Source organism: Macrotis lagotis, chromosome 2 (assembly GCF_037893015.1).
Source record: "Macrotis lagotis isolate mMagLag1 chromosome 2, bilby.v1.9.chrom.fasta, whole genome shotgun sequence".
Classification (NCBI taxonomy): domain Eukaryota; kingdom Metazoa; phylum Chordata; class Mammalia; order Peramelemorphia; family Peramelidae; genus Macrotis; species Macrotis lagotis.
In genome coordinates this window covers 80300496-80327388 of record NC_133659.1, presented here as the reverse complement: position 1 = coordinate 80327388, position 26893 = coordinate 80300496, and the positions used below count along the sequence as shown (strand labels likewise).

General features: G+C 35.8%; 1 protein-coding gene and 1 pseudogene across 1 annotated transcript; one reads left to right on the top strand and one right to left on the bottom strand.

Moving 5' to 3' along the window:
* The first annotated feature begins 1422 nt into the window (after positions 1 to 1422).
* LOC141512893 (small ubiquitin-related modifier 2 pseudogene) lies at positions 1423 to 4592 on the top strand (annotated as a pseudogene).
* A 5508-nt stretch (positions 4593 to 10100) lies between these two features.
* RNF2 (ring finger protein 2) lies at positions 10101 to 25924 on the bottom strand. Its single transcript, XM_074222237.1, has 6 exons — positions 25803 to 25924; positions 24523 to 24683; positions 17296 to 17511; positions 12217 to 12489; positions 11217 to 11388; positions 10101 to 10295 (listed from the first exon to the last, which is right to left on the bottom strand). Exons 1-6 carry the CDS (start codon positions 25887 to 25889, stop codon positions 10194 to 10196), a joined length of 1011 nt encoding a protein of 336 aa, XP_074078338.1. The 5' UTR covers positions 25890 to 25924; the 3' UTR covers positions 10101 to 10193.
* Between the last annotated feature and the right edge of the window lie 969 nt (positions 25925 to 26893).

The following is a 26893-nucleotide window of genomic DNA, read 5'->3' as shown; positions in this document are numbered from 1 at the left end:
CAGGCTCCTCTAGATCCCCCTACCCTGACCCTTTCTGCTAAGAACTTTACTACATTTTACATAAAGAAAAAAACTGAGGCCACTTACTATGATTTCCCTTTTCTACTCTCTTCTTCATCTCCTGTCATCCATGTTTTCTGCCTCCACCTCTCCCTTCATACCATCTCAAATGGGTGGTTACCTTACTCCTGACCAAAGTAAACCACCTATCTCATTCTATCCCATCTCCAACAGATGGCCCCTCTGTCTTCCCCACTCTTACCACATATCTTCAGCTTTTCCTCATCACCTATAAACATCCACATCTCTTTTCCCTCAAAAAACCCTCACTTGATCCTTTCTGCCCTTTGTGACTTAGTTGCTTGAAGCCATCCACACACATTCTCTCACTATTTTCATAACCCCTACAGTCCGGATGCTGACTTCATTCCTCTGAAGTTACTCTCTCCAAAGTTGCCAATATTCTCTTAATTGTCTGACTCAATGACTGTTTCCTAGTCTTCCCCTCCTTGATTTCTCTGCATCCTTTGACACTGTAAATTTCCCTTTTCTCTTTTAAGTTTTTAGGGCTGCTCTCTTCTGTTTCTCCAACCTATCAGAACACTCTTTTGTGGGCTCTCTTCTTCCTCTGTGCATCTCATCAGTTCTCACGTATTTAATTACCACCTCTATGGTGATGATTTTCTACCTTCTCTGCCTACTTTCACCTCTGCAGCTGCCTTTCAGACATTTCAAATTGGATGTCCAAAATTTAATTCATTCGTGCTTCCTTCCCAAGTCTCCAAACTTCCTTGGAATAGTCTCTCGGGTTCTTCACAGCCCTAGGTATTATCTTCAGCTCCTCACTATTTCTCACAATCTCACCTTCTACAGGAAACCTTTCTCAACCCCTCTTAATTCTAGTGCCTTCCCTTTTTTAATTATTTCCTTTTTATCCTGTATGTAGTTAGTTTGTACATATTTGTTTACTAGTTCAAGCTCCACTAGATTGTAAGCTTCTGGAGGGCAGGGATTTTTTCCCTCTTTTTTGTATCTCCAACATACACCAGACACTTAATGTTTACTGACTTCATGAACTTATGAATGACTATTCTTTGGGATTTTGCCATGCATCCCCTTACATCTTACATTACATCTTACAAGTCCATCTAATTATACTTATATTTAATAAAAATTAGCATCTTAAAAGCACAAGATTTGAATAAATGCTTTGATAACTCTAGGTAAACCATTTATATCATTTCCCTTAAGTATTGGTTCATAGCTCCTCCTCCTCTCCTCTTTCTCCTCCTCCTCCTCCTCCTCCTCCTCCCCATCATCACCACCATCATCTTCCTCCTGCCGCTGCTGCTCCTGCTGCTTCTTCCCCCCCCCCCCCCCCCCCCCGTTCCCTTGGAGCGGACCCTCCTGGTGCCTCTTTTGTGAAGCGGTGAGGAGAGCCCGGACTCACCATGGCCAACAAAAAGCCGAAGGAAGGAGTCAAGACTGAAAACAAAGACCACATTAATTTGAAGGTGGCTGGGCAAGATGGTTCAGTGGTGCAATTTAAGATTAAGAGGCACACACCACTTAGTAAACTAATGAAAGCCTATTGTGAACGACAGGGTTTGTCAATGAGGCAGATCAGATTCCGATTTGATGGGCAACCAATCAATGAAACAGACACACCTGCACAGTTGGAAATGGAGGATGAAGATCAATTGATATATTCCAGCAGCAGACAGGAGGTGTTTACTAAAAAAGAGAACCTGCAACTGTACTCCAGAACTGTGCTCCTAAGGAAAACAATACATTCACAATTAGAAAACCAAGATTTGGTTCATCCACATCCTGACTACTGCAGTATAGTTTTCTCTTTGATTCTCTTCCCCCCATTCCTTTTATTGTACATAAAGTAACTGGTGTATGTGCACAGGCATAATGCGTATTTTTTTTTTAACTAAATGGCCGATGGTATCTTTTGATCAACATCAAATGGAGATGGGGAGGGGAAAAACAAACTGGTTCTGTGAAAATATCCCTTTTCTCCATTAGTGGCATGCTCATTCAACTTCTGTCTTTATATTCCAGTAAGTTATTTTGCTCTCACTGTTTAACAACAACAAAAAAAAAAGCCCACAAAAAAAATCCCTGCACCTTGTTTGATTGGATAATTTCAATGTTTTTCTTTTATCATTGTAAAACCAAGGACGATTTTATAACTTTTTTGTATGTAGCTGTTACATGTAGGGCAATCTCTGTCTCTCAGTAGGGATAAATTACTATAAAGAAATTGATCCTAGATAGTTTTCCCTTCCAAGTCAAACATCTTGTTTAAATAAACTTCTTGTTTAAAATAAAAAAATAAAAAGTATTGGTTCATAAATACTGACAAAAAAAGGAAAGGAGTCTATACTCTAGACCTGTTCTTGATGAAATTATACTAGCTCTTTGTGATCTTTTTACTAGATGTTGACTAACAATTTTTTCACCAATAATATCAATCTTATAAGCTCATATTTTATTGCTTCCACTCTTTCCTTAGTAAAAAAAGTTTGAGACATTGATCTCTGATGATCCTGAACTACTTCCATGTTTTCCCACATTCTTTCTAGTATCACCAACAGCATCCCAACAACCTTATCTGCCATATACCAAAATGTGGTTCATGTGAGTTTGATGACTAACCCCATCAAGGGTCCCCAGGTATATACCCTTGGCATCTTCTGTCACCCTCCTATTAGCCATTTTCTTTGTTTTCTGGTCCAAAGGTCTTTCTTTCCCCTTGTCAGGACATAAACCAACTTAGGAACTGAACAGTTTTACCTTCTTGATTATTACCCCCATCCTATCCCTTTTTGCTTCTACTCTTTGCCAGTGTAGTTTACAAATTTTCATTGTACGTAGTTTTTTCTCACCACTGGAGTACGATATGCAGTTTGGGAAGGACATTACCAAACTGGAGAATGGTCTGAAATAAGCAACCAGACTAAATTAATGCCATATGAGGTCTCCTTTAAAAAAAAGTTCAGGATTCAAAGTTGAAGATTCAAACAGAAAAAGTGAAACATCACTTGTATCACCTTGATCCCCTGCCCAGAATGCTTCAGTAGCTCACCATAATAGAAAGAACAGATTCAAATTTATTGCTTTTGATCCAAGACCCTATATACAATCTGATCCTCCTGTCTTCTCTTATCACTCCCTCATACACATCCTTTACTCAAGTCAAAATACCATTCCCTATAGAAGTAGCCACACTACTGATCTCCCTGGCTTCCTTTAAAGTCCCCATTAAAATCCTGTCTTGTACATCTACAATAAGCCTGTCCCAAAGCGATTTGAATTCCAGTGTCTGACCTCTTTTCATTATTTCCTATTTATCCTGTATGTAGTTTATATTTGTAGACACAGAAGAGCCTTTGTTCATATTTCGTCTGATTGAAGATAATAGTACACTTTCCCCCACCCCTATGGTCTATACTGTCCTTTAGAGATAAGCTCAAATCTTGCATAAACCTTCATCGTGTAGAACAAGATCATATATAAGTAAGAGGCATTTTCATCTGTCCCTAGTTCTACAAAAACACATTCCTGCCCTCAAAATGCTAGTCTGGTTAATTGTTATTTGCCCACATATGATTTGACTTCTGTAATTCCTATCACCTATGAGAATTTGGATTGATTGTATTTTGGGTGTTTAAGATTTAATCCTCTAAAGACTTTGTAATACGACATTAATTTCATTATCTGTGAAATGAGGGATTGGGCTAGAAATAGATGATGTCTAAGGCTCCCAACTCTAAATCTCATGATCCAGGGAGAAATATTAAGGGTTTGAAAATATCAAACTATGGGGCAAACTAGGTGGCACAGAGGACAGAGCACCGTTCTTGGAGTCAGAAAGACCTGAGTTCAAATCCAGCCTCAGACACTTGTGATCCTGGGCAAGTCAACCCCATTGCCTTACCAAAAGAAAAAAAAAGAAAAAGAAATTATCAAACTAGTATTTTGATAGGAAATAATTTCAGTGAAAACTAGAAATCCTGCTAATTTAGTATGTTCAAACTTCCAATAAGACACTAGGTTCATTTTGGGATCAGAAAAGAGCTAAGTTTGAATCTATGTCATATAAAGAAATGCCCCTTTCCATTTTATTTCTTTTGTCTCATTGTTTCTGCCAATTTTTCTTCTTACTAAAGTACTGAAATTTTCTATATTTCACAAGAAGATAATTAGGGTTTACCGAATTAAACATTATTTGGGGTATATTGAGACAATGTCAAGAAGAGAGTCTGGAAGGTAGAAATAACAGAATACATCTTACAAATGTAGAATTGAATAATTTGAAGTTTTTAAAGAAGATATCTGGAATACAGATCTAATATCCACAAATAACGGAGATTTCAGAGAAACAGGATAAGTGAAAATAAGCAAAAGCTCTTTAATTTATGCATGTAAAATATATATTGTATAATTATAGAAGTCTAGAAATATTCCGTGTGTGTGTGTGTGTGTGTGTGTGTGTGTACATGCTTAACTGAAGACCAGGGTGGGGGGAAGGGAAGGAAGGAGAAAAAATTAAGTAGAAGTTCACAGCAGAAAACAAAAGAAAATCTACATGTAAACAAAGGATTTTCAACATGTTTATTATTTGGACTTTCTGAAAATGGTAAATTCATTGCTTTATATTTTGAATCCTGTCTTATGTTCTGTCTATATGACAATTATTTTTCTTTTCTTATATTTAAGTTTAAAATTTTAAAAAAGAACTATTTAAAATGTCATCAGTTTTCTCTAAATTTTCCAATCTTAGGAAATGATGGCAGGACCCCTTTATTGAATACGGGGTTAAGTGGCTTGCCCAAGGCCACACAGCTAGGTAATTATTAAGTGTCTGAGACCAGATTTGAACCCAGGTACTCCTGACTCCAAGGCCGGTGCTTTTATCCACTACACCACCTAGCTGCCCCTTATTGAATACTTTTAAGGTAATGTTTTTCTCTTTAAAAAGATATAGTCCAACACAATGACAATACATCCAGACAATTATAGACTGTAAAATGTGGTCTGCTGTAGTATATAAATTTCAAAAGCTAACTTTTCCCTAATATTACCTTTATCAAGGATATCCTTAATGAATGTATTATTCTGAAATGTGGCAGAGATGGAAAAGTTGAACTATAGAGGTTAGTCACTGATATTTTCTCAGTTGTCTTTTTTTTCCGTAAATAATTAGATCCTTGATCTTTTCCAAGTGTTTGGTATCTGGATATCAAACTTTAAAGTCCCTAAAGTCATTTTCTTACATCCAAAAGTTACCTTTATTTATCTAGCTTCTAGCCTGACATTAACTTGTTCATAAGATTATAAATCTAAAACTGGATCATAAGATAATAGAGGTAAACTAGAAAGGACCTTGGGAGTTATCAAGTGCAATTCTTCCATGGTTTCTAAATGAGCAAAATGAGACACACAAGTGTTCTTTGCCCATAGCTAGTGAGAGATTTGTCAGAGAGCTAGTGTCTGAGATTTTTAACCCAGGTCTTCCCAACTCCACAGTCAAGGAACTCCTCAAAAACCCACTAGTCCAGTACTAACATTTTATAAATGAGAAAACTCAGGTGCAAAGAGGTTAAAATTGCTTGGCCAAGGTCTCACATAGCTTAAGTGTTAAGTGATGTGATTTGAATTTAGCTTATTGTAGTTAAGCTATGCAAAGATAATTGCATTTTTAATATCTTTTTCTGTCATCAGGAGACTGTAACCATGTAAATTAGTTTTCTGAGTAACTGAGGATTTCGGTACCTGGATAACTTCAGATTTTCATACTTTTTTGCTTTCTTAAGCAGACTGTACTATGAAATTTAAACTTAATAACTCTTATCATTATGAATAGCTTATTATTGGGCTATACTACTGAGATGCCATTGGAATAATTAAGCCCTGTCTTAACCAGTGATGGGAGGTGTAAGAGTTAGGGCTTAGTTTTGTCTATAGTGCCCCAGAGGCAGAAGTTAGGCAGATTTCCCTGGGGAAAGGATGAATAAATTCTTATCCAAGTTGGTATTACAGTTATGCTTATCTCTTAAGCAAATGAAAATTTTCAAAATATTTCAGGCTCCAGCAGAAACTCACACAAAACAAGAGCACTAGAATTGTTCCATTAGTCAAAATGTGATCATGAATACTATTTTGTAGAAAGAACTAATATAGTGACTTATGTTCATTATCTTATTGATACAATGGTCATGCCTCAATTCATGGTGATGCCATTGATAAATCCTTACCTCTGACCTTTCTTTAGGATGGTCACAGAGGCTCTTTGGTCTTTGTGCTTGCCCAAGCCCTCTGAGGTTTAGTAGGCTGCTGTGTACACAGAGAGTAGACTCGGCACATGGGCAAGTTCTCTAGGTTCATATTCAACTCTTCCTAACTTGGCAGCACCTGACAAGAGTTTGGGTGCTCACATAGCTTCATTCAACATCACTACCATGGCACAATGAAATATCTTAGTGGAGTCCCAAAAATCTGACCACTGGTCTTTCCATAGAAATTTAACCAGTCACTGGAACCAGGTGATTCCCAGGATAATTTCCTGAATATCTAATAAACAGTCCTAAGGATACAGGTTTTATATAATCCAAGTGCAAACTGAAAAGTTGATCGGCAGGGGATAAGAGTGGAGGGGCAGGGGCAAGAAGTAAGGGCAGAAGAGCAACAAGGATGAACAGTTAATCTTTTAACATCCAACCCTTCTGAGGCAGCTAGGTGGCGCAGTGGATAGAGCACCAGCCCTAGAGTCAACAAGACCCAAGTTCAAATCCAGCCTCAGACACCTGTGTGACCTTGGGCAAGCCACTTAACCCCATTGCCTTGCAAAAAATAATAATAATAATAAAAATACTTGAACCAATCAGTAATTTTGAATGTATACTGTGCCACCATTTACAGTATAATTATTAAGTTGTCTGAGGCTGCATTTGAATTTAGGGCCTCCTGACTCCAGGGTCAGTGCTCTATTCACTATGCCACCTAGCCACCCCAAGTATTTATTAAACAATATATGCTAAGTACCCGGGAAGATTAAAAACATAAATGGACCAAGCCCTTGAGGAACTCCATTACTGAACTGTAGATGAATGATTTCTATCATTATATTAAAAACCTGAAACTTCCATAATGCAATAATGGCTTGCATTCCAAAGCACTTTACAATTACCAAGTTCATTTGATCCTCATGATGCTTCTGGGCTAAATATAATCCAAAAAATGGATGCAGGGTTTAAGTCAAAGTTTCCCAGCTCCAATTATTTTTTTTTCCTAATCCCTCACATTGTTTCCTTATATCATATAAGCCCTCACAAATTTAAACAATGTGAAAGCAATCTAAATATTATATATATATATTATTATAATTATTATTATTATTATTATTATTATTTCATTGTATAAATAAATGAAACTGCCAAAGTATTACCTAATAAGAAGCCTCAGGTGGAACTACTTTATGAAAGTTATGAAAGGCTATGAAAAAGCTATAAATTCCAAATAAGTATTTTAAAATCTTTTGCTCCTTGATCCATCACAAGTAATTTTTTGCACAAGTAATTTTTTTTTCTTGGTTTGGTAAGCCTTACCCACATCACCCTTTAAAATAAATAAAATTCCTAATCTGAATTAATGAGTTTTTACCATATTTTGCACTGTTACGATTAAATATCTACCAAAATAAGGCATATATACTATAAATCTTGAGGGGAAGTAAGATTATTAAGACAAACTAGACTTGCAAATCATTTTGTTGTTACTATGTATGTAAATGTGCCAAAAAGCTGAAACATTTTGGATATGCCTTGCTGTGCTATAATTCTTTTTTTTTTTTTTTTAGGTTTTTGCAAGGCAAATGGGGTTAAGTGGCTTGCCCAAGGCCACACAGCTAGGCAATTATTAAGTGTCTGAGACAGGATTTGAGCCCAGGCACTCCTGACTCCAGAGCCGGTGCTTTATACACTGTGCCACCTAGCCGCCCCTGTGCTATAATTCTTAATTTGTGTATTAATTCTCTTGGGAAGCTGGACCAGGAGACATATACAAGTTTTAGAATCATACAAGTTTTGAGTTGGTTATTTTTTTTAAATAAAGACAGTACACTCAATTATTTATCAAATGGTTACGTTATATTTTGTAAAGGACAACAGTCAATAAATTCACTAATGGTGTAAAGAGATTACATTCTCCCACAATGACATATGAACACATACATACATTCTCTAAACATAAACACAGTTTAAATTCACAAATACCTCTTTTGCTTCAAGACTAAAGTTCTATTAAAAATCACACAATGGGAATTTAGTTATTTGATGCAACCACTAATCTAGTACTTTTCCAACAAAACCCAAGTATTTATATCACAAAACCCAGGTTATAGTCAGTGGACATGCATTAATATACAACTGAACATTACACCAAAAAAAGGTACCGAATACAAAATTTCTCTTAAATTTTGGTGGCTCTCAACTTCATGGCACATTACAAAAAAAAATAATAATAATTGTAAAAACAGGTTTTTAAATATTAGAAAGAAATGGTTAAAAAAAATCATTTTATAAGACTATTGAGTTTTCATGTAGGGCTGAAGCACTTAAAACTGACCCCAACCGTCAAAACAGACGGCTAATATTTACATTAGGCTTTAATTACAAGTAGAGGATTCTTTTCTTCCTCTCAAAATCTTACAGGGTTTGGTTGGTCAATGTTAATCATTTTTTGTAAATACTGTAATACTAAAAACTCAGAAACATACCTGGATATGTGGTAGAAATGAGAAATAACACGCAAACCTTCTTCTTTGTGATCCCCAGAACAAAGACACCTAACACTGTCCCTCATATCACAGTAACGCCCAGGTATGCGCAGCCAAATATAGCTCCCTTGGGGGGGGGGGGCTGCTCCTGCTCATTTACTAAGCTTTCTGCAGAGCAGGGCTCTAGTTCTGGGCGGGCTTAATGTACTTTTCTGTGGCTCAACAGGAGTTGCAAATTATGCTCTAGCACCCAAGAAAAAAAAAACAAACCCAAAATAAAAATCCAAAAGACAACCAATGGGGTAATTAATGTTAGAAAACAAAATGATAAATACAGACTTTTCAAACAAAAAAGTATATCCTTGTTTTTCTTCTGTCAGTGTCATGCTGTTCTCAAAACTTATAGCCACAAAAAAGAAGTCAGGGCAGCTTATTGAAATAGTACAGTATTTTTCATCAAGGTTAAAGTGCAAGTAAGTATATCCCAGAATCTCTGGTATTACAAGAGGGTTATCAAATACTATAAAAAAATGACTGTCGCAAGGGACTAAAAAAGATGTTTAAGTTACGATCAAAAAAGTGATCCCTTAAAAGTTTTACATGTGAGGATTAACCTACTATTTAGGGCTAATTTAACTCCCACGCCTAGTAAGATTTGCAAATATTATACCAGTGTCTCTTTATATTATTGATTTATGTGATTCACTAACTACAGCATGAATTCTAAGGCTGGTACAGGAAGAAAAGTGAACAAAGAAAATGACACTGCTCGACAGTAAAATAAGAGACATCAATTTTTAAACATAAATGCTAGTTAAAGAGCTTTTATATAATTAAGAGAATCCCATTAAAGAAAAATTTTAAGCATATTTATTAAGCCCTGATCTTCAGGTGAAACAGATAGCCTATTTCACCTAGGACTATATTAAATAAATCAGGTCTTTAGGATGGAGATTATATCCTAAATCATGTATGTTTCACAAAAAAATGTCTAATCCACAATTGTACCCTTAGCTAGCAAAAATATAAACCATAATATTCTTTAGTCTTAAAAAACTTTTAAGAGAAAAAAAATAAAAGTTGCCATTAAGTATGAAGACCCATTAAATCTTCCTTCACAAGATGAGAGCCTCAAATGCATTCACTGCTTTGTCAGTGAAAAGACACACAATTTAGATAATTTGAAAAGAATGCACTGGATAGCTTCATTCAGTCCCTTTGAAAAAAAAAAGCTTAAATAAAAAAACAAAATACAAATTCTAATAGTGTAAACAAGTCTGGCTCAGCAAGAAAACTGAACACAAATCCAAGATTATGTCCATGAAAACAATGACGGTGCATCTTTAATATTAAAGAAATCAGAGCTATAAAAAAAGTTTCATTTTCAAAGCCATTTTTCCAAAGCTTATTTGTGCTCCTTTGTTGGTGCGTAGTAAAGTTCCATGGGTTTGTTTACTTTCCAGTATTTCTCACTGACCAGTTCCAAGGAAAAAGAACCATTTAGTACCTAAGAACAAAGAGAGAAATATATATATATATATATATATATATATATATATATATAATTATGGTTAAGAAATAATATAGGAATTAAGAATCTGAAAACTGCCAGAAATACTGAAAAACAAAATAAAAATTATTTATTGTGTCTAAAAACTACTTTGGCTAAAAACAGTTCTTCCACTGGCACAGCATATTCTAAAAAATAAACAAGACCATAAAAATCAGCTTCCATAAAGAGAAATTTCTCTTTCTTTTCCCAGTGATCTGATATGTACAATTTCCTTCCAATAAGAAAACCCAAATATTTATGGAGATTTTCTAGGCAAAAATACTCACTGTATTTCCCCTTTTATTTCTTAAGCATATTTATTTTTCAAAATACTTTAAAGCATGTATCTGCTATAGATAGCTATCATGACTGAAGTTTCTAATAAAACTAGCTCCAACCACCTTTATTGGGTTCCCTAACTTCCTCTTGTCCCCTTTGGGTCAAAGAAATTGTCTAGGGATAGCCTCAAGACTCCAATCCAATAAGGCATTTCAAGAAGATTACTGAGGATCTCTAAAGAACGCCAACAAAGTCTGCCATGCTTGAGAAAATAAATCCCATAAAGTTTCCTGAGCTGTAGTAAAGGGAATGAAAACACCTGCAGAGTTCCAAAGATCCTCCAGGGTAAACTGCTCAAATCTCTCAGTGTTTTTAGAACAAACTATCACCTGATGTTGTAGCTTCTCCTACCCAGAATCTTTATTCCTCATGAATTCTATAGAAAATAGAAGTGAGATCAAGTGCGAAGTATGACACAGGAACTATGTGGCCAAGACATGAAGTGAATCAAGAACACCCTCCAAAATCAGACCTGACACTACTTTCTGGAGGACTTGGGGTGGTAGTGCTGGGCCCTACGTTGGAGCGGGTACTCACAGTGAATTGCCCGTTGGCAGTGGCTATGTAAATCGTGTACTGCTTCTCACTGGCTGTGTCCAGGTTCATCTGGTTTGATTCTCCTTTGCTCCGAAGCTCTTCCAACGCCAACCGCACAGCTAGGTATTTGGATAAGTGATCAACTGTGGCATTGCCTGAAGTCTTTATATATCTGAAAAAGGAGAAATTTTAAAAAGCCTACATAAAGTACTGAAAACAGAAGCAAATCCTCAAAATCTATATAGCTATGATGTGAGGTTCAAAATATATGAATCATCTGGAAAGTTGACTATGAAACAGATTTCTCATAATTTCTAAAGATATATTTCTGCTTTTTCCTATAATATCTGCCTTATTCTACCCCATCCACTATACTGATATCCTACCCCTTCCTTCATAAATCAACGTCAAGGGTATCACTCACACCACCCAGTTTTCCAAGTCTCCTCACCTGGGAGCACTTTGTCCTTCATTTAATTTCAGTCATTTATACTGTTGCTATTATTGCTCCAATTTATATTATAGTTGTCCATAGGTCCTCCCTTTTCTTCCCCTCTCCCTATCATAAGGCTTTTATGTAAGCCTTTTTACCCTTGTATAATCCTAGAACGAATCTCATAGAGTATCTACTTAATAAATATTTAACAAATTAAAGAAAGGGAAGAATAATGCAGGCCCTCCCAAAGTAAGCATCAAATACTGTACATTGTCTCCCTTCACGTTCTCTGATCCTCCCATATTCTCTACTCAGTGAAGAACAAAGTGAGAAGAAATTCAGATTTCTCCCAACTAACAGAACAAGAATAGGGACAGCAAAGGATAAAGGGGCTCTGGAATTCCTACAACATCTTTACATCAAAGTTTTCCATCTCATGAACTCAAAATTTCCAGTTTACAAGGACTCAATTCAACATGCATTCAATACCTCCCAGGTACAAGGCCCCAAGGAGCTTAAAGTCCATTTTCATTCTAAAATAACTGAATTCACAAGTCCACAGACCTTGTCTGGGCACTGTCGTCCTTCTCCATAAGAGTGGGATGAGGCCTGAAAACTAACTCAATTTCACTTGCACCATCCATGACTGGATCTATGGCCACAGTGGCATTGTTGGTATCGAGTTCTAATCCAGAATCATCTGATGTTTTGGTCCTTTTGTTACTGGGTCCTGCTTCTTGATTGCTGTGAGTGGAGGCGTTGCTGCAGTGTGAACTGTCCCCATTGTCCTCTGCTCCACTGCCATTTTCAATCTGTTGTTTTTTGCCTCGCTGCAGCCTAATGAGCAAAGTTAGATATTACTAATTAGCCTTGTTAAAAGCAAAACAAAAATAGCAAGTCTTGTCATTTGACACTAGACCAATCTTGACAGGTGACTTTCCTAAGGTATATTAAAAACATTTTCACCACCACCCTGGAAAAACTGGAAGGATTACAAAACCTGTAATAGCATTTAAAGCTTAGCATTATTACAAACACTAGTGATCAAACATAAAAATTACTAAGAAAATTTCCAGCAAAATCAGTTTCTTATGTTTGCAGATGTTTTAAAAGGCCGGCTAAAAAAGCCCAAACCAAACATTCATTTTATCCTGTGGTTTTTTTTTTATTTTTACAACACAATGGGGTTAAGTGGCTTGCCCAAGGTCACACAGCTAGGTAATTAATTATTAAGTGTTTCAGACCAGACTTGAATTCAGGTCCTCCTGACTCCGGGGCCGGTGCTCTATCCACTGCACCACCTAGCTGCCCTTAAACGTTCATTTTAATAGAAGAAAAAGTACACTCAATTTGTAAAAAATTATAATCAACATATTTTCTCAAATCTTATCTATTTTTATGTAACAGGATATTAAAATTAGTTTAAATTCTGAATACCAATCAAGGAATGATGATAACAAGGTTTGAAGATTTGCAAAGCACTTGACAGCTCTCATTTAATCTTGATTAAAAAGGTGAGTGTTGTTATTATCCCTTTAACCAATGAGGAAACTGAAGGTTCAACAGGTTCAGGGACCTGCTCGGGTCACAGAGCTAGGAAATGTCTTGAGGCTGGATTTGAATTTGGGTCTTCCTGACTCCAAGAACACTGCATTTCCTAGCTCCCTCTGAACAAGGGCCTAGGGAGATTCTAGAAATATCCTAGAAGCAGCCTAAAATTTAAACATGCTCTGCAGGAAGTTCACATACAGATACAAAGGTATAACTGCATATACTGCAATGATATATCCAGAAATTCTCATTCTTTAGGGATACCAGTGAATTTTTCAGATAATTATAATATCTAATATTTATACGAGGCAGCTATTTGGCACAGGAAACAGTACACGCTGGGTCTGGAGTCTGGAAGATTCATCTTCCTGAGTTCAAATATGGCTTCAGACTTCCTAACTCTGTGACCCATGTCAAGTCATTTAACCCTCTTTGCCTCAGTTTCCTCATCTATAAAATGAGCTGGAGAAGGAAATGGAAAACCCTTTGAGTATCTTTGCCAAGAAAATCCCAAATGCAATCAGTCAGAGATAATTGAAAAATTACTAAAACATCAACAAATATTTATAGATCATTTTAAGGCTTGAAAATTTTTCTATACACATTATTTCATTTGAGGGCCACAACTACTCAGTGAGATATTATCAGGCCCATTTTATATTTATAAAAATAACACAATTCACTCCCTCCATGATTCCATTTTCTGACTTCATGCTTCACTGCCATTAGTTAAATCTTATTTTTCCTCCTTAGGTTTAGCTATTTAAATTCCACCTATGTAATAATCTCTGTTGTTTGTCTCCTCCTTCTCTGATTATAATCTTATCCAGGATTGAAGGCTGCATGGAGAAAACAGACAACCAAAGTATTTTGTATGAAATTAAAATAAAACAATGGTCTGTGTCTGAACTACAGTTGTGTAAAAGATGCCTTTTTTACTAGTATTCACAAGATTTTTCTCTTCCAACTTACCTACAAATCGAGATCACAAGAAGACGGTCAGCGTCTTTATAAACTGAAGCTCTACTTAACTCTTTTAGATTAGATGATTAATAAATCAGTCTGGCACAGCTGTATTCTCCACTGAACTTTCTCATCTGGTCAGATATTTAGAGGAGCTCAAGGGAAGTCTTAGTGACCTCAGAGCCAAATAAGAGGAATCCAGAGGGAAGGTCTGAGTCAAGGGCTGGCTGCCTGTCCTCCCTGGCCTTCTGACCACTTGGGCGCCTCAGTAACCTAGATGTACAACAGCCTAGCTCACGTGTAAGGAAATGACCTACTTTTCTCCACAAGCCTTAGGCCAGTCTTTCACCCCATCTAAGTTCCCTCATCTATAAAATGACCAGATCTGACTAGAACTAGGTACCAGCTGGCTCTAAAAATCTGTATTCTGATGACTTGTGTAAAGTGAAAACTATTATACAAATGGAAGGTGCTACTATAAATGATACAAATTGAAACCATGATCTGTCTTGTTTGACAGCTCTTCATCTAGCTATCAGATTAAGCCATTTGACCAGAATTTAGAATACTTGTTTTTAGCTCTTAACTAGCTCCACGGCATTGAAAAAAAAAAAAATCAAAGAACTGTCACTTTTTCTCCTACACTATAATAGTTAAAACAAATCTAAATAATAGAAAATCAAAAAAAGGGCAGAGGGAACATTTCCAGGGGAAAAGAGGAGGAATAACTCTCGAGTGGCAAAAAAACTTGTAAAGCAATAATCATTAAGCCCAGGATGAAATCTGCAGTCCCCATCCCCCAAATAACAATATTTAGAACAAGAACAAGCAAAGGAAAGAAGTCCACTGCTGAAGAAAAGCTAGCATAATGTTAACAGATGACAAAGAAAAACCAGAACAAGGGGCGTAGTGGATAAAGAACCAGCCCTGGAGTCAGGAGTACCTGGGTTCAAATCCGGTCTCAGACACTTAATAATTACCTAGCTGTGTGGCATTGGGCAAGCCACTTAAACCCCATTTGCCTTACAAAAAAAAAAAAAAAGAAAGAAAAACCAATACAATTCAGCCTCCCTGTTTGCATCTATCTTCTCTATCAAGGATAATGATATTCAAAATTAGAAAAGGTAGAATAATATCATTAAAAGGAAAGACTGGCCCACATCAACAGGTTCAATTCTCCAGGTCATTTGTATTATCTTGGATCCTGAAAGACCCTGCAGACACAACCACACAGTTGGCCCACTTTGGTCCTCCCTTTGCCTTCGAGGAGGCCTTCAGGAAGCCCTGCTTTGTGCCAGCTGATCTGCACCAGCAGCTCACAGCATCCCCACCAGACCACCTCTTGATTTTGTATTTAGTCTGTATAGCCTTACTGACTCCCCCAAAAGAATGCAAACTACTTGATGCGTGAATAGTTTCATTTTTGTCTCCATATCCTCAGGGGCTGGCAAACAGTAATAACAACACTTAATGCTTAATAAGCTGAACAGAGAGATGTAATAAGACTTTTGAGAAACATGGTTTGAGGACTGTTTAATCAATTATCACCTACCTAAAAGAACATTTCCAATAACACGCTACATGCTCTGCACATATTTCTGCCAAGACAACTCTGATGAAAATATATATATATATATCTTCTAGGATAAGTTTAAAATTCTACAGATAGTCTGTTGCATAAAACAAGAACAAAATTAAGACAGACTAAGGCTTGTAGTTGACTAAGCTCAACATGAACCAATAGTTTTACTAAAAAAATTTTTTGTAACGTTCAGTTAGATTTGTCCATTCAGACTGAGGATAGTCTCCATCTATTTGGTAGTGATCGGATAACATCGTAAAAACATTTTATTGAATTCTGAGGAGCATATCTTAAGAGACATTCAAGTAAACGATTTCCAAAAATAACTGCAAATTAATGAATTTCACGTTATAAAATAGATGCTCTGGGAGAACATACTATTCACACTAAATTAACAGAAGACATGAAACATTGCCTCTCTGAGGCTTCAGGAAGCAAATCCAAGATCAATCTAGAAGGCAGAGGGAAGGATTTTTCAGTTCAGTAGAAAGGGAGAACCTTCTTCTGATAAAAGCTGCCCAAAAGAGTGCAACTGTAAAGATAGTGAGTTGTCCTGTTGATAAAGGAGTGCAAGCAAAGGGCAACTCAGTCACCTCCAAAGGTTTCCATGATTCTATTAATAAAACACAGTCTTTATTCTCACTCTGGTGCTCAGATTTCCAGGATAAATCATAATGGGAAATATCGTTTAATCTGTGGAAGTGTTTGCAAACCTCTAAAAACCACAATTTGGAATTAACTGATGAAGGTTTGTTAGACACTGAGTAAATGCTAGATCCCTCACTTTTAATGGAAACAAATGCAAACACCATGTACTTACAAGATGGACACAGCATAATTAGGTAATCATTTCCATAATGATGGCCGGAGAAAAACAACCTACTAAACTTATATTCTTAGACACACACACACACACTCTTCTCATGAGTTTCAAAATGAAAATTACACAAACTCTAATTCCATTACTGGGACCAAAGCTTGAGTTAAGTATTTAAAAATAGAAAGGCAAACATCTGTGATTGAGGGTAAAGGGAAACGATCAAAATATTCAATAATTAGAAAAAGGCTAAATAAATTGTGACATAAATATAATCAAAGAAATCTGGATGGAAATATCTACAGGAAATAAGCTCAAGCAAAGAAAGAAGACTCAAAAATAGGAGTACAATGTATGAACCATTTCAGATTACTTGCTATCCTAGGGTTAGGGAAGGGAAAGACGGAAGGGAGAAAAACGTTACAAAAATGAATCTTTACATTTATATAAATGGAAAAATAAATTAAAGTTTTTAAAAATAAGAGTACAGAAACTAATGTAAAAAATATACATAAATATCAAGAATGAGGGAATAATGTGTTACTATCTATTATCTTATGTTGAAATTCACTTGTTCAAATGTAAATATTTTTACAATATGTTTAAAATGGTTTTACTGATAGCTCTAGCCATATTTTTAAAAGTTTAAATTTAAGAAAATTCAGTGTTTAGTGACATTTTTGAGAAAGTCTTCATTTCCCAACCATTCACTACCCTATTCCCCACATACCTGTTCATAGCCTGTATTTTCAGTCCCTCTTCAATACTGTGACTGAGAGCTTGTTGATTATTGTGTTTGCTGATCCTTGCTAATACTCTCTCTTGATGAGCTTCATATTCATCACGACTTGGATAAATTTTACTGATGAGAGCATCAAAGTTTGGATCTGGTCTCAGTGATCTTTTGGAAACCAACTTTTTCCGACAAGTAGGACATTCTTTGTTCCTAGATGAAAGGAAAGAAAATTAATTTTAAAAAAGCTTATATCCTTAGATTAAAAGAAAAATCTGGCTTGCAACTGGTTACTAACTGTATAAGGCATGATCTATCAATATGCAGTTTCCATGAATAAATTAGAAAAATCTGAACAGGGGCAGGCAGCTAAGTGGTACAGCAGATAAAAGACTGGTCCTGGAGTTCAAATCTGACCTCAAAAAATTCTTCATTTTTGCTGATATCTTTTTTTTCCTAGACATGTTATAAATATATTATTTTAACTACAATAAGCTCAAATCGGATGTATTAGTTATTATGAAAGGTAATATCACAAAAATGGAAGAAAATTAGATCAGTTTTCACAATTTTGCTTAAAGGACAATTAAGTTTATATGCCATGACAATTTTCAAATATTCTTCATCCATCAAAGTCATTCCTTATAACAAAGATTTTAAAAGAATTTTTTAAAAAAGGTTCATAAAACCAATCAATACATGATACACATTTTATACCCCTAGTCTTCATCCTCTACAAAGAAGGGAGGAAAGTAATTTTTCTCTGTTCTTCTCCAGGATAAATAACTTTGTTCAGTTTTCTATTTCTTGTCTTTTCATTAAGATTTTGCAGTCATTATGTATATTCTTTTTGGTTCTGTTTATTTCACTTTAGATCTCTTCATGTAAGTCTTCCCAGTGCTACTCTGAATTTACATAATCTTCATCTCTTATACTGCAATGATATGCCTTATATTCATAAATTGCAATTTGTTTAGTCATTCCCCAACTGACTGGCATCTTTTGTAATCAGTTTACTGTTACCACAAAAAGTTATGCTATTTTTGTGTTTACATCTTAGTGCATGGAGCATGTTTCTAGGCTGTGAAATCTCTTGGTTAAGAGGCAGGAACATTTTAGTCACATTTTTAACATAATTCCAAACTGCTTTCCAGAATGCTTAGATCAAAGTACAGCTCCAGGAACAATGTATCAGTGTGCTATTCTTCTGCAGTCTCTCCAAAACTGACTATCCTTCTCTTATGACAGACATCTTTCCTAATTTGCCAGGTATAAGGTAAAATTTAAAAGGTTATTTTAATTTGCACTACTACTATCTAGTGATTTGAGATAACCTTTCATATTAACAGTTTGTAATTCTTTTGAGAACTATTTTTGTTCTTAGATTTTCTTTGTCTAATTATCCAGAGAAAAATGGCCCTTGATTTTAAATATCTGTATTAGTTCCCTATAAATCCTGATTAACAGACTTATCAGAAATATTTGATGGAAAGATTTTTTTTCTTCTTTTTCTATTTCCCTACTTATCCTAGTTTTATTGATCTTGTTCAAATAAAAGCTTTTCAATTTAACGGGATCAAAATTACCCATTTACTCCTTTTGTGATCACTTCTATCCCTAAATACCTATCCCTCTTCATAGCTAAGAAACAAAATTGATCTTATTTTCATCTAACTTTTTTAATACCTTTAATAGTAAAGTAACACATCTATTTTGAGCTTACTGTAGTTTATGATGTGAGTTGACCTAATCTATTTTTGCCAAACTGTCATTAATTTTTCTCAAAAGTTCTCAAGTAAAATTCTCTAAGTAATTTATGCTCTTAGGCTTGCAACAACTTCTGGCATTTATATAGGGCTTTAAGACTTGCAAGGCAAGTCTTTGATTCTTACAAAAACCCTGAGAATTAGGTGCTATTATTGCCCTCATTTTCCAGATATGGAAATTGAGATGGGCAGTTTACACTCTTAAGTGTCTAAAGCAGAATTTGAACTCTTCCTGATTTCAGATCTAGCAATCTATCCAGAGTCATCAAACATTGTGAGGTAATTCAGTGGTTTCTGATTCTTCATTGTCTGATCTATTTCCTTTTTATTTATTTTTGTTAGATTGATAAATCACTGAAAAAAGAGTTTTATTCTAATTACTGTATTTTCAGATATATTTTCATCATCACTTTTTTGGTGTCTTATGAGTTGAAGGAAATAGACATTTCAATCCTGGGAAAAAGGAAAAGGGGAGGGGATACATGATAGCTGCCATCAAATACCTGAAGTAATGTTATACAGAGGAGGGGATCACTCTTCTTTCACTTTCATAGGGTCAAAATTAGGCTTCAAAGTGAAAACTTTAGGCTGAAACCAGTTAGAAGTTTCATAACAATTTAGAGCTTTGCAAAAATGGAATGAGCTACCTTCCTAAGTGGTAACTGCCCTGACCTTGAAGGTCTTCAAGTAGAGGTTGGAAGGTCATGATTCAGGTAAATTATAGTAGGGTTTCTTTTATGTACTGGCATGGAAATACTTTTTAACTCCGAATTTCCATGATTGCTTTATGAAGAGAAATGCTATACTATGGAATATACATTTGGCACAAATGTTGATTCATTATCTGGTTTCTTTAAGCATAATATAATTTCCTTTTTTATTTTTCTTGATTTTTGAGAATTTTTATTTTTGAAATGTCTTTTAGTATAATTATAAATTGTTTTTTTCATGATCAGCTTCTACATAGGAACGTGGCCTAATTTCTCGTTCAGTATATGTTTAGTTTTTTGAAGTGTTTCTTAGAATGGATAGATGGACTTTGTTCTCGTCCATTTTACCAAGCTCTTTGAATTTTAGCGAATGTCCGGCTTCTTGTTTTTCTCCTATTTATTTCTTTTATGTTGATCTTACCTAGTTTCTCTTAAGTCACCATTTTGTCCCTGTATTAGCTTTGCTTAAAGTATCTTGATCCACAAATTCCCATGGAATTTCCTTCCCTATCTTATCCATTTACATATCCTATACCAAGTTCTCTGAGTTTAAATGGACATTTAAACCTTTTCATCTTTTATTTTAAACATCACTCATCAAGAAGCTTTCTTTTGCTTACTTTATCATTCTCTTTTCTTCTAGTTTATTCTAAATCTTGTTTTCTGATTCATTACTTAATTCTTTCTATATTCTCACTCCTGGACTATGGTAATGTTTTAAACTCTCTCAATACCACTTGTTAATATTTTTGTAAATTATAACATATTCTTATTTTTTGTTATGCCTCATTCTTAGAAATATTAGTAGAAGCAGTGCTACATGCAAGTTGGTCACCACATCCAAATTCATTAAGACCTGGACTTATGTCCCCAGCTGCCACCCAAAATATTAGCTCCCCCTAAAGACTCTCTCATTTATCCCCTTCTCTTTCAGTGTGATGCTGTCAGAGAGGGGAATATCCCAATATATAAACAAAAGAGACTCATAAGTTCTGTTTCTTCCTATAGACATAGGCTTCCTTTCCTAAGGATGTGGAACCTTTTCCTCTTCACATCTGGGATAAGACACCAACCACCCTTGTATTCCACTATTCTTATCCTAGTACTATCCCTATTTTGTTTATAGCTTATTCTCATTCTTTCATGTTAAGAAACTCAAGTAATTGTTATCCCTTCACTTGGGCAACTATGGGCCTGGAAGAGATGCACTGATCTGCTTCCCTTACTTAGCTCCCCCTCTCCGCCTGCTCAACCATGTTATTATTCCCTCCCACAAAAGACAATGATTCATTTACAAAGGATAAAGCTATTTATTCCATAGGATATTCATTCAACTCTTCCCTTCCTTCTCCAGATTCCTTAATTTCCCCTTAAATCTCTAGTCGTTTAATTTCTTTTTGTCCTGATAATTGCTCTTTGTTCTCTACTTTACCTCACAAACTGATTTTTTTTAAAAAAGCTTGTAAACATTAATGAATTTAAATTATTTTATCTTTGTTCCTTTGGTTGTTTAGAATGTTTTGAGAAGAAAACATCTGCTCTTCTTTTGGGGGGCAGTAATGCCTCAAATGGGCAGTAGATGGTGCAGTATATTTTAGAAGAGTGCTGGTCTGGAGTTGGGAAGAACTCTTTCAGAGTTCAAATCTAGCCTCTGACACTCCCTGGCTGTGTGACCTTAGGCAAGTCATCAACCCTGTCTGCCTCGATTCCTCTTCTATAAAATGAGTGGAGAAAGAAATGCCAAACCATTCCAAGAAAACCCCAAATGGGGTAATGAAGAGTCAGACACGCCTGGAACAACTCAACAAATGCTTCAAACGTACATGTCTGTCAAAAGTCATTTTTGAAACGATGAGGCTCAGATTTAGGTCACAGCTGAGCCTCTTTGTTCTTAGATTATATTTGACTAAAGAATAATCTTGACTTACTTAAATGCCTTCCTTTTTATTTAAAGGTCTCTCTCTAAACTGCTTGACCCTGGGTCTATTAGACTTAAGATGCTTATGTAATTCTTTATATCTTGTTTTAGATATGTTACTTTGCCTTGTAGAGAATTCATGTTCTTTTCAGATGATTGTCTTGAGTTTCTTCAGCAGACCACTCTTCCACTTCAGTATTTTTGTTCCACACATATTATTTTTTCTCAAGAGACATGGCTTAAGGGGCGGCTAGGTGGCGCAGTGGACAAAGCACCAGCCCTGGAGTCAGGAGTACCTGGGTTCAAATCCGGTCTCAAACACTTAAGAATGACCTAGCTGTGTGGCCTTGGGCAAGCCACTTAACCCCATTTGCCTTGCAAAAACAAGAGACTTGGCTTAGAAGGGAATCTATCCTGACTTCATTTTTTTCTATTCTGCTGGTTTTTCATTCTTCCCTGACAGTGCCAATTTTTAACCAAATTCCTATCCAGCTTTTAGTTTCAGATCAGGGCAGTAAGAGTTCAATGAAAATGAAGATTGGTTGGGACCAGCTTGTAAATGACTTTAAAAGTTAAGCAGATTAATTTATATTTTGTTTGTTTGGGGTTTTTTTTTTGCAAGGCAAATAGGGTTAAGTGGCTTGCCCAAGGCCACACAGCTAGGTCATTATTAAGTGTCTGAACCCAGGTACTCCTGACTCCAAGACCGGTGCTTTATCCACTGCGCCACCTACCCGCCCCAATATTTTAATCTTAAAAGTTGTAGGGAACCACTCAAATTTACTGACAGAGGAATGACAATAAACAAATCTTCACTGAAAGAAAATCATTTTGGCAACAGACCTCAAAATGGACTGCAGTGAGGAGAGACTAAGGCAGAGAAACAACCGAGGAGGTGATTGCAATAATCCAGGGGTGACATGAACTAAGGCCATGAGCCTGTATACAGCAATAGCTCTAATATAATAACAATGGAGCTGGGGGTGGACAAGGAGCCAAATGGGAGAGATGGAAAAATGTTTGGAAGGACAGAGAGTGGCAGATGAGGGACTCAACAGCATCAGTGAAATTGTAAAAATGGGAGGTCGGGAGATGGCAGAGCCTTAGACACAGGGTGGCAAGCTTGGTGGTAAAACTCTTTTGGATATGTTGCACTTGAGACGTTGTGAGATCAGGTTTGAAATAAGCAAATGATATAGGAACACAGCTACAGGGAAACAAAGGGATCTGGGAATTATCTATAATAATCATAAGGTTATCGGGAGAGAAGAGCGCAGAGATAAGAAGATCTAAGACAGAGCCTTGCAGAACCCCCCCATGCAGAACTATATGCAGCAGAAGAATCCAGAAGGATAAGGACCAAGATCCTTTATCATTAGATCTGGCAAAAAAGGGCTCTTTGGTAACATCAGCAAGCACAGCATCAGTTAGTGATGAAGCAGAAGGGTTGTAGAGAGAAAGGAGAGAAGCAGAGCAACAGGTAGAGATACGTTGTGGTCTTAGCCAGGAGGGACCCACCTCAAGCTCACTGATACAGACCATGGGAAAGGCAGATAGAGTGAAGAATCCTATCAAGGGATTTTTTGAAATCAAGAGGGAGTTCACATCAAATAGCCTCAATTTTCTCTGTAAAGTGGAAAAAATCTAGGTTTGGAATAATTTTTGAGGGAAGAGAAACAGATAATCAATTATGGAGGAATAAATGGATTTTTTATGCTGCAATTAGGGTCTATTTAAAAAGCATGAATAACTAATTTCTTCAGAAATTCTCCAGCCAGTCACTTATTTTTTCTTTCATATGAATGATCAGAAAAGATGTCTTTTGCTTCTTTTGTTTGCTGGGGTTGGTTCAGACTGAGATTTCCCAATCATTCACTCAATCATGAGCTTAAGACAACTGGGTTGTAAGATGGGGAACACTGAGAGGGAGCACTAAATATTTGTTTGCCAATGTTTACTCTGTTCAGTGTTTGTGCTCTCTTATGAAGATTCAGCTTTAGCTTCTCATCTCTGGTACATAATTCCTTTCTCTTGAGTTTTTTTTTGGTTGCTAATAGCAATCACTCTGCCCCCAAAACAAAGGCTTTAGAAACTGGACCAACTCCTGCCAATAGATGAAAATCTAGAGGACTTTCCATAATTTTATTAAGAACAAATTATGCTTATTAGATACAATCAATGTTAGAAATAAAAGAAATCATCTCATAATTAATTTTCCCATATGGTACATAAAGCATAAGAAACACAATCACTATTCTTAAGTATTTAAAATGTTATCAGTTCTTGCCTTAAAACTGTATATACCAAGCTCCACAGGAATGGGATTTTGCCCTCTTAAAGACTAGAAACATGACGTTTTCTTCTCAACATTCTCAAGAAACATGTATTTTACATACACACTCTCCTAAAGAATCAACTCTTCTCATTTAATCTTTAGTATTTTCTCATCTCAAGATTCATAAAATTGCTGATTACAAACAAGCCGCAAAAAACATGTTCTTTTCTAGTTCTAAAAAGAACTATTCTTCTGTAGATTATGTTCTGTATATATGAAAATTACAATTTCATTAACAAAACCTTAGGGCACCAGAATACTTTGTAATAGTTAAAGGACTTTCTAATTCTCAAGTAATAATGTCCTAATGCAATTTCAGAACCTTAAAGCATGTTTCAACATAACCTTTTCTTTTGTATATTTTGAATAATATCAATTACATATAAAAACAAATTTTAATATTCTTTTAAAAAATTTTAGTTCCACATTCTCTCCCTCCCTCCCCTCTCCACTCCCTGATATAACATGCAATTGGATATAAGTTATACAACATACCCACTTCTGAGGGCTGTGATGATACAGTCTGCACAAAAGCGATGTAAACATTCTTTTGTGGTCATAGTGTTCTTCAACATATCCAAACAGATTGGGCACATTAATTCACTATGTAGACTTCTAGGTGACACCACAATTTCCAAGCCATCAGTTATTGCTTCCTATAGATAAAAAAAAAACCAGAAGTGAAATGCTCATATTTCTTTCTTTATAAATCCCTGAAATCACAGATTTCTCTAAATCTGAACAATAGCTAAATGGGAGGAAATATAATAAAGTAGAAAGAGTACTGATCTGGAAGCTGGGAGCCTCCCTGTAAGGTCCCCAATGATGGTTCTCTCATCTATTAGGCTTCATTTCTCTCTTATGCAAAATGAGGTAATAGGACTAGATGTCCTTTCTTATTTCAAATATCTATTCTCTGAACCAGTGATTCACAACTATGTCAAAGCACCAGCAGTAAAATATCTAAATCCTCTACTACAAACTACTCTGCCTTATACAACCTCAAGTCAGAAGCTGAAGGAATAGAGGCAGGAGAAATGGGGTACAAAAAAGGAGGGTCATTTTAAGTTCAATGCTTTCTGAGCTCTTAATAATAAAAGTTTTGCATATGATAAAACATTTGCTGGTATGTTAGGAGCCCATAAAGACATGGTCTAGTGAACATCACAGACTGTTCCTACCAAAAAAAATTTTTAGGCAAAATGACATTACAAGGTGCACTTGGCTCAAAATACCGCTGACCATCTATTTTCCATTATCAATGATCAGAAAAGTTATCAGGAAACAAAAATATTAGTAGTCAAGTCAACAACAATATGTAGGCTATTATCTAGTTCATATTTTTTTTTAGGTTTTTGCAAGGCAAGCGGGGTTAAGTGGCTTGCCCAAGGCCACACAGCTAGGTAATTATTAAGTGTCTGAGACCGGATTTGAACCCAGGTACTCCTGACTCCAAGGCCGGTGCTTTATCCACTACACCACCTAGCCACCCCATCTATAGATGTTCATAATTTAAAAGTAAATATAGAAAAATAAGTCATTTTAGGGACCGCTAGGTTGCATAGTGGATAAAGCACCGGCCTTGGAGTCAGGAGTACCTGGGTTCAAATCCGGTCTCAGACACTTAATAATGACCTAGCTGTGTGGCCTTAGGCAAGCCACTTAACCCCGTTTGCCTTATAAAAAAAAAAAGAAAATAAGTCATTTCTTAAAAGTGCACAATTTTTTAAAATCAATTACATTTCAAATTTAAGTTTTATTCTGTTTTACATTACCTGAGGTGTTCGCTGTAATTCATATAAACTTAGTTCCCATGTTTTGCTTAAAGGTTGAGTTCCATTTGTCTGCACAGCCTGAGACATTGCTGAAAATAAAGTGAGAAGAATAAGTTTAACTATTTGAATGGGATTAAAAATACCACAGAAGTATTTCTGAATAGATGTAACTGAAGACAAAAATTAATTCTTTTCAAAAATCAACTTTATTGAAGTTCTTTAAAGTTAAAATTCAAATAATACTATGTGTGGTTAAAAAGGATAACAAAATGACAGAATTCAACTTTTACCTAAATAATATTTAGCATAAGCTAAAAAATTAGAAAGGGGTCTGGTCTCTTCATATTTAAAGGCGAGAGTGTGTGTGTGTGTGTGTGTGTGTGTGTGTGTGTGAAACTATTGAGAAGGGAAAGAAGGCATTAAAAAATCATTTGTTCCCTCTTCCTCCAATTCATCCTTCACAATCACTTTCCATCAAATTTTTCTTATGTATCAATATGACTATGCCACTTCTCTTAGGAAAAATTTTTCTTGTCTCCTAAATATGGTTTACACTCTACTTGGCAACCAAGCCCTACCACAACCTGGCACCGCCACATACTTGCTTTCATATTTTTCATTTTTCAACATTAAAATTCCAGCAAAACTAGGTATTTTCACCCTTCTAAAGATTGCTTATGCCACTAGGGTTCTGCTCAAGCTATTTACTAAGCCTAAAATATATTTTCTCCCCATTTTCATATATTGAAATTCCACTCACAAAGAATTGGAAATTGAGGGGATGCCCACAAATAGGGGAATAGCTGAACAAGTGGTATATTGTCAAAGAAATGATGAGTAGCCGGACTTCAGAAAAGCCTGGAAAGGCTTAGATGAACTGATTCTGAGTTAACTGAGCAGAATCAGGAGAACAGCGTACACATTAACAGCAACACTGTGTGCCGGCCAACCAGACTTCACTCTTCTCAGCAATAGCAGGAGTCAAGGGGGTGAAACTACTGAATTTGGAAAACGCCATCCACAACCAGAGGAAAAAACAATGGTGTTTGTATGCAGATCAAAGCACACTATTTTCACTTTTTAAATTTGCT

Bases quoted from the DNA above. Each gene is read 5' to 3' on its own strand.
- RNF2 (XM_074222237.1), bottom strand. From the start codon at position 25,889: ATGTCTCAGGCTGTGCAGACAAATGGAACTCAACCTTTAAGCAAAACA. The intron at 12,490-17,295 runs GTATGTGGGGAA...TTTGCTCATTAG, and splicing joins AAAATACAGGCTATGAACAG to GCTGCAGCGAGGCAAAAAAC. The intron at 10,296-11,216 runs GTGAGTACCCGC...CTTTGTTCTTAG, and splicing joins CTGCCAACGGGCAATTCACT to GTACTAAATGGTTCTTTTTC.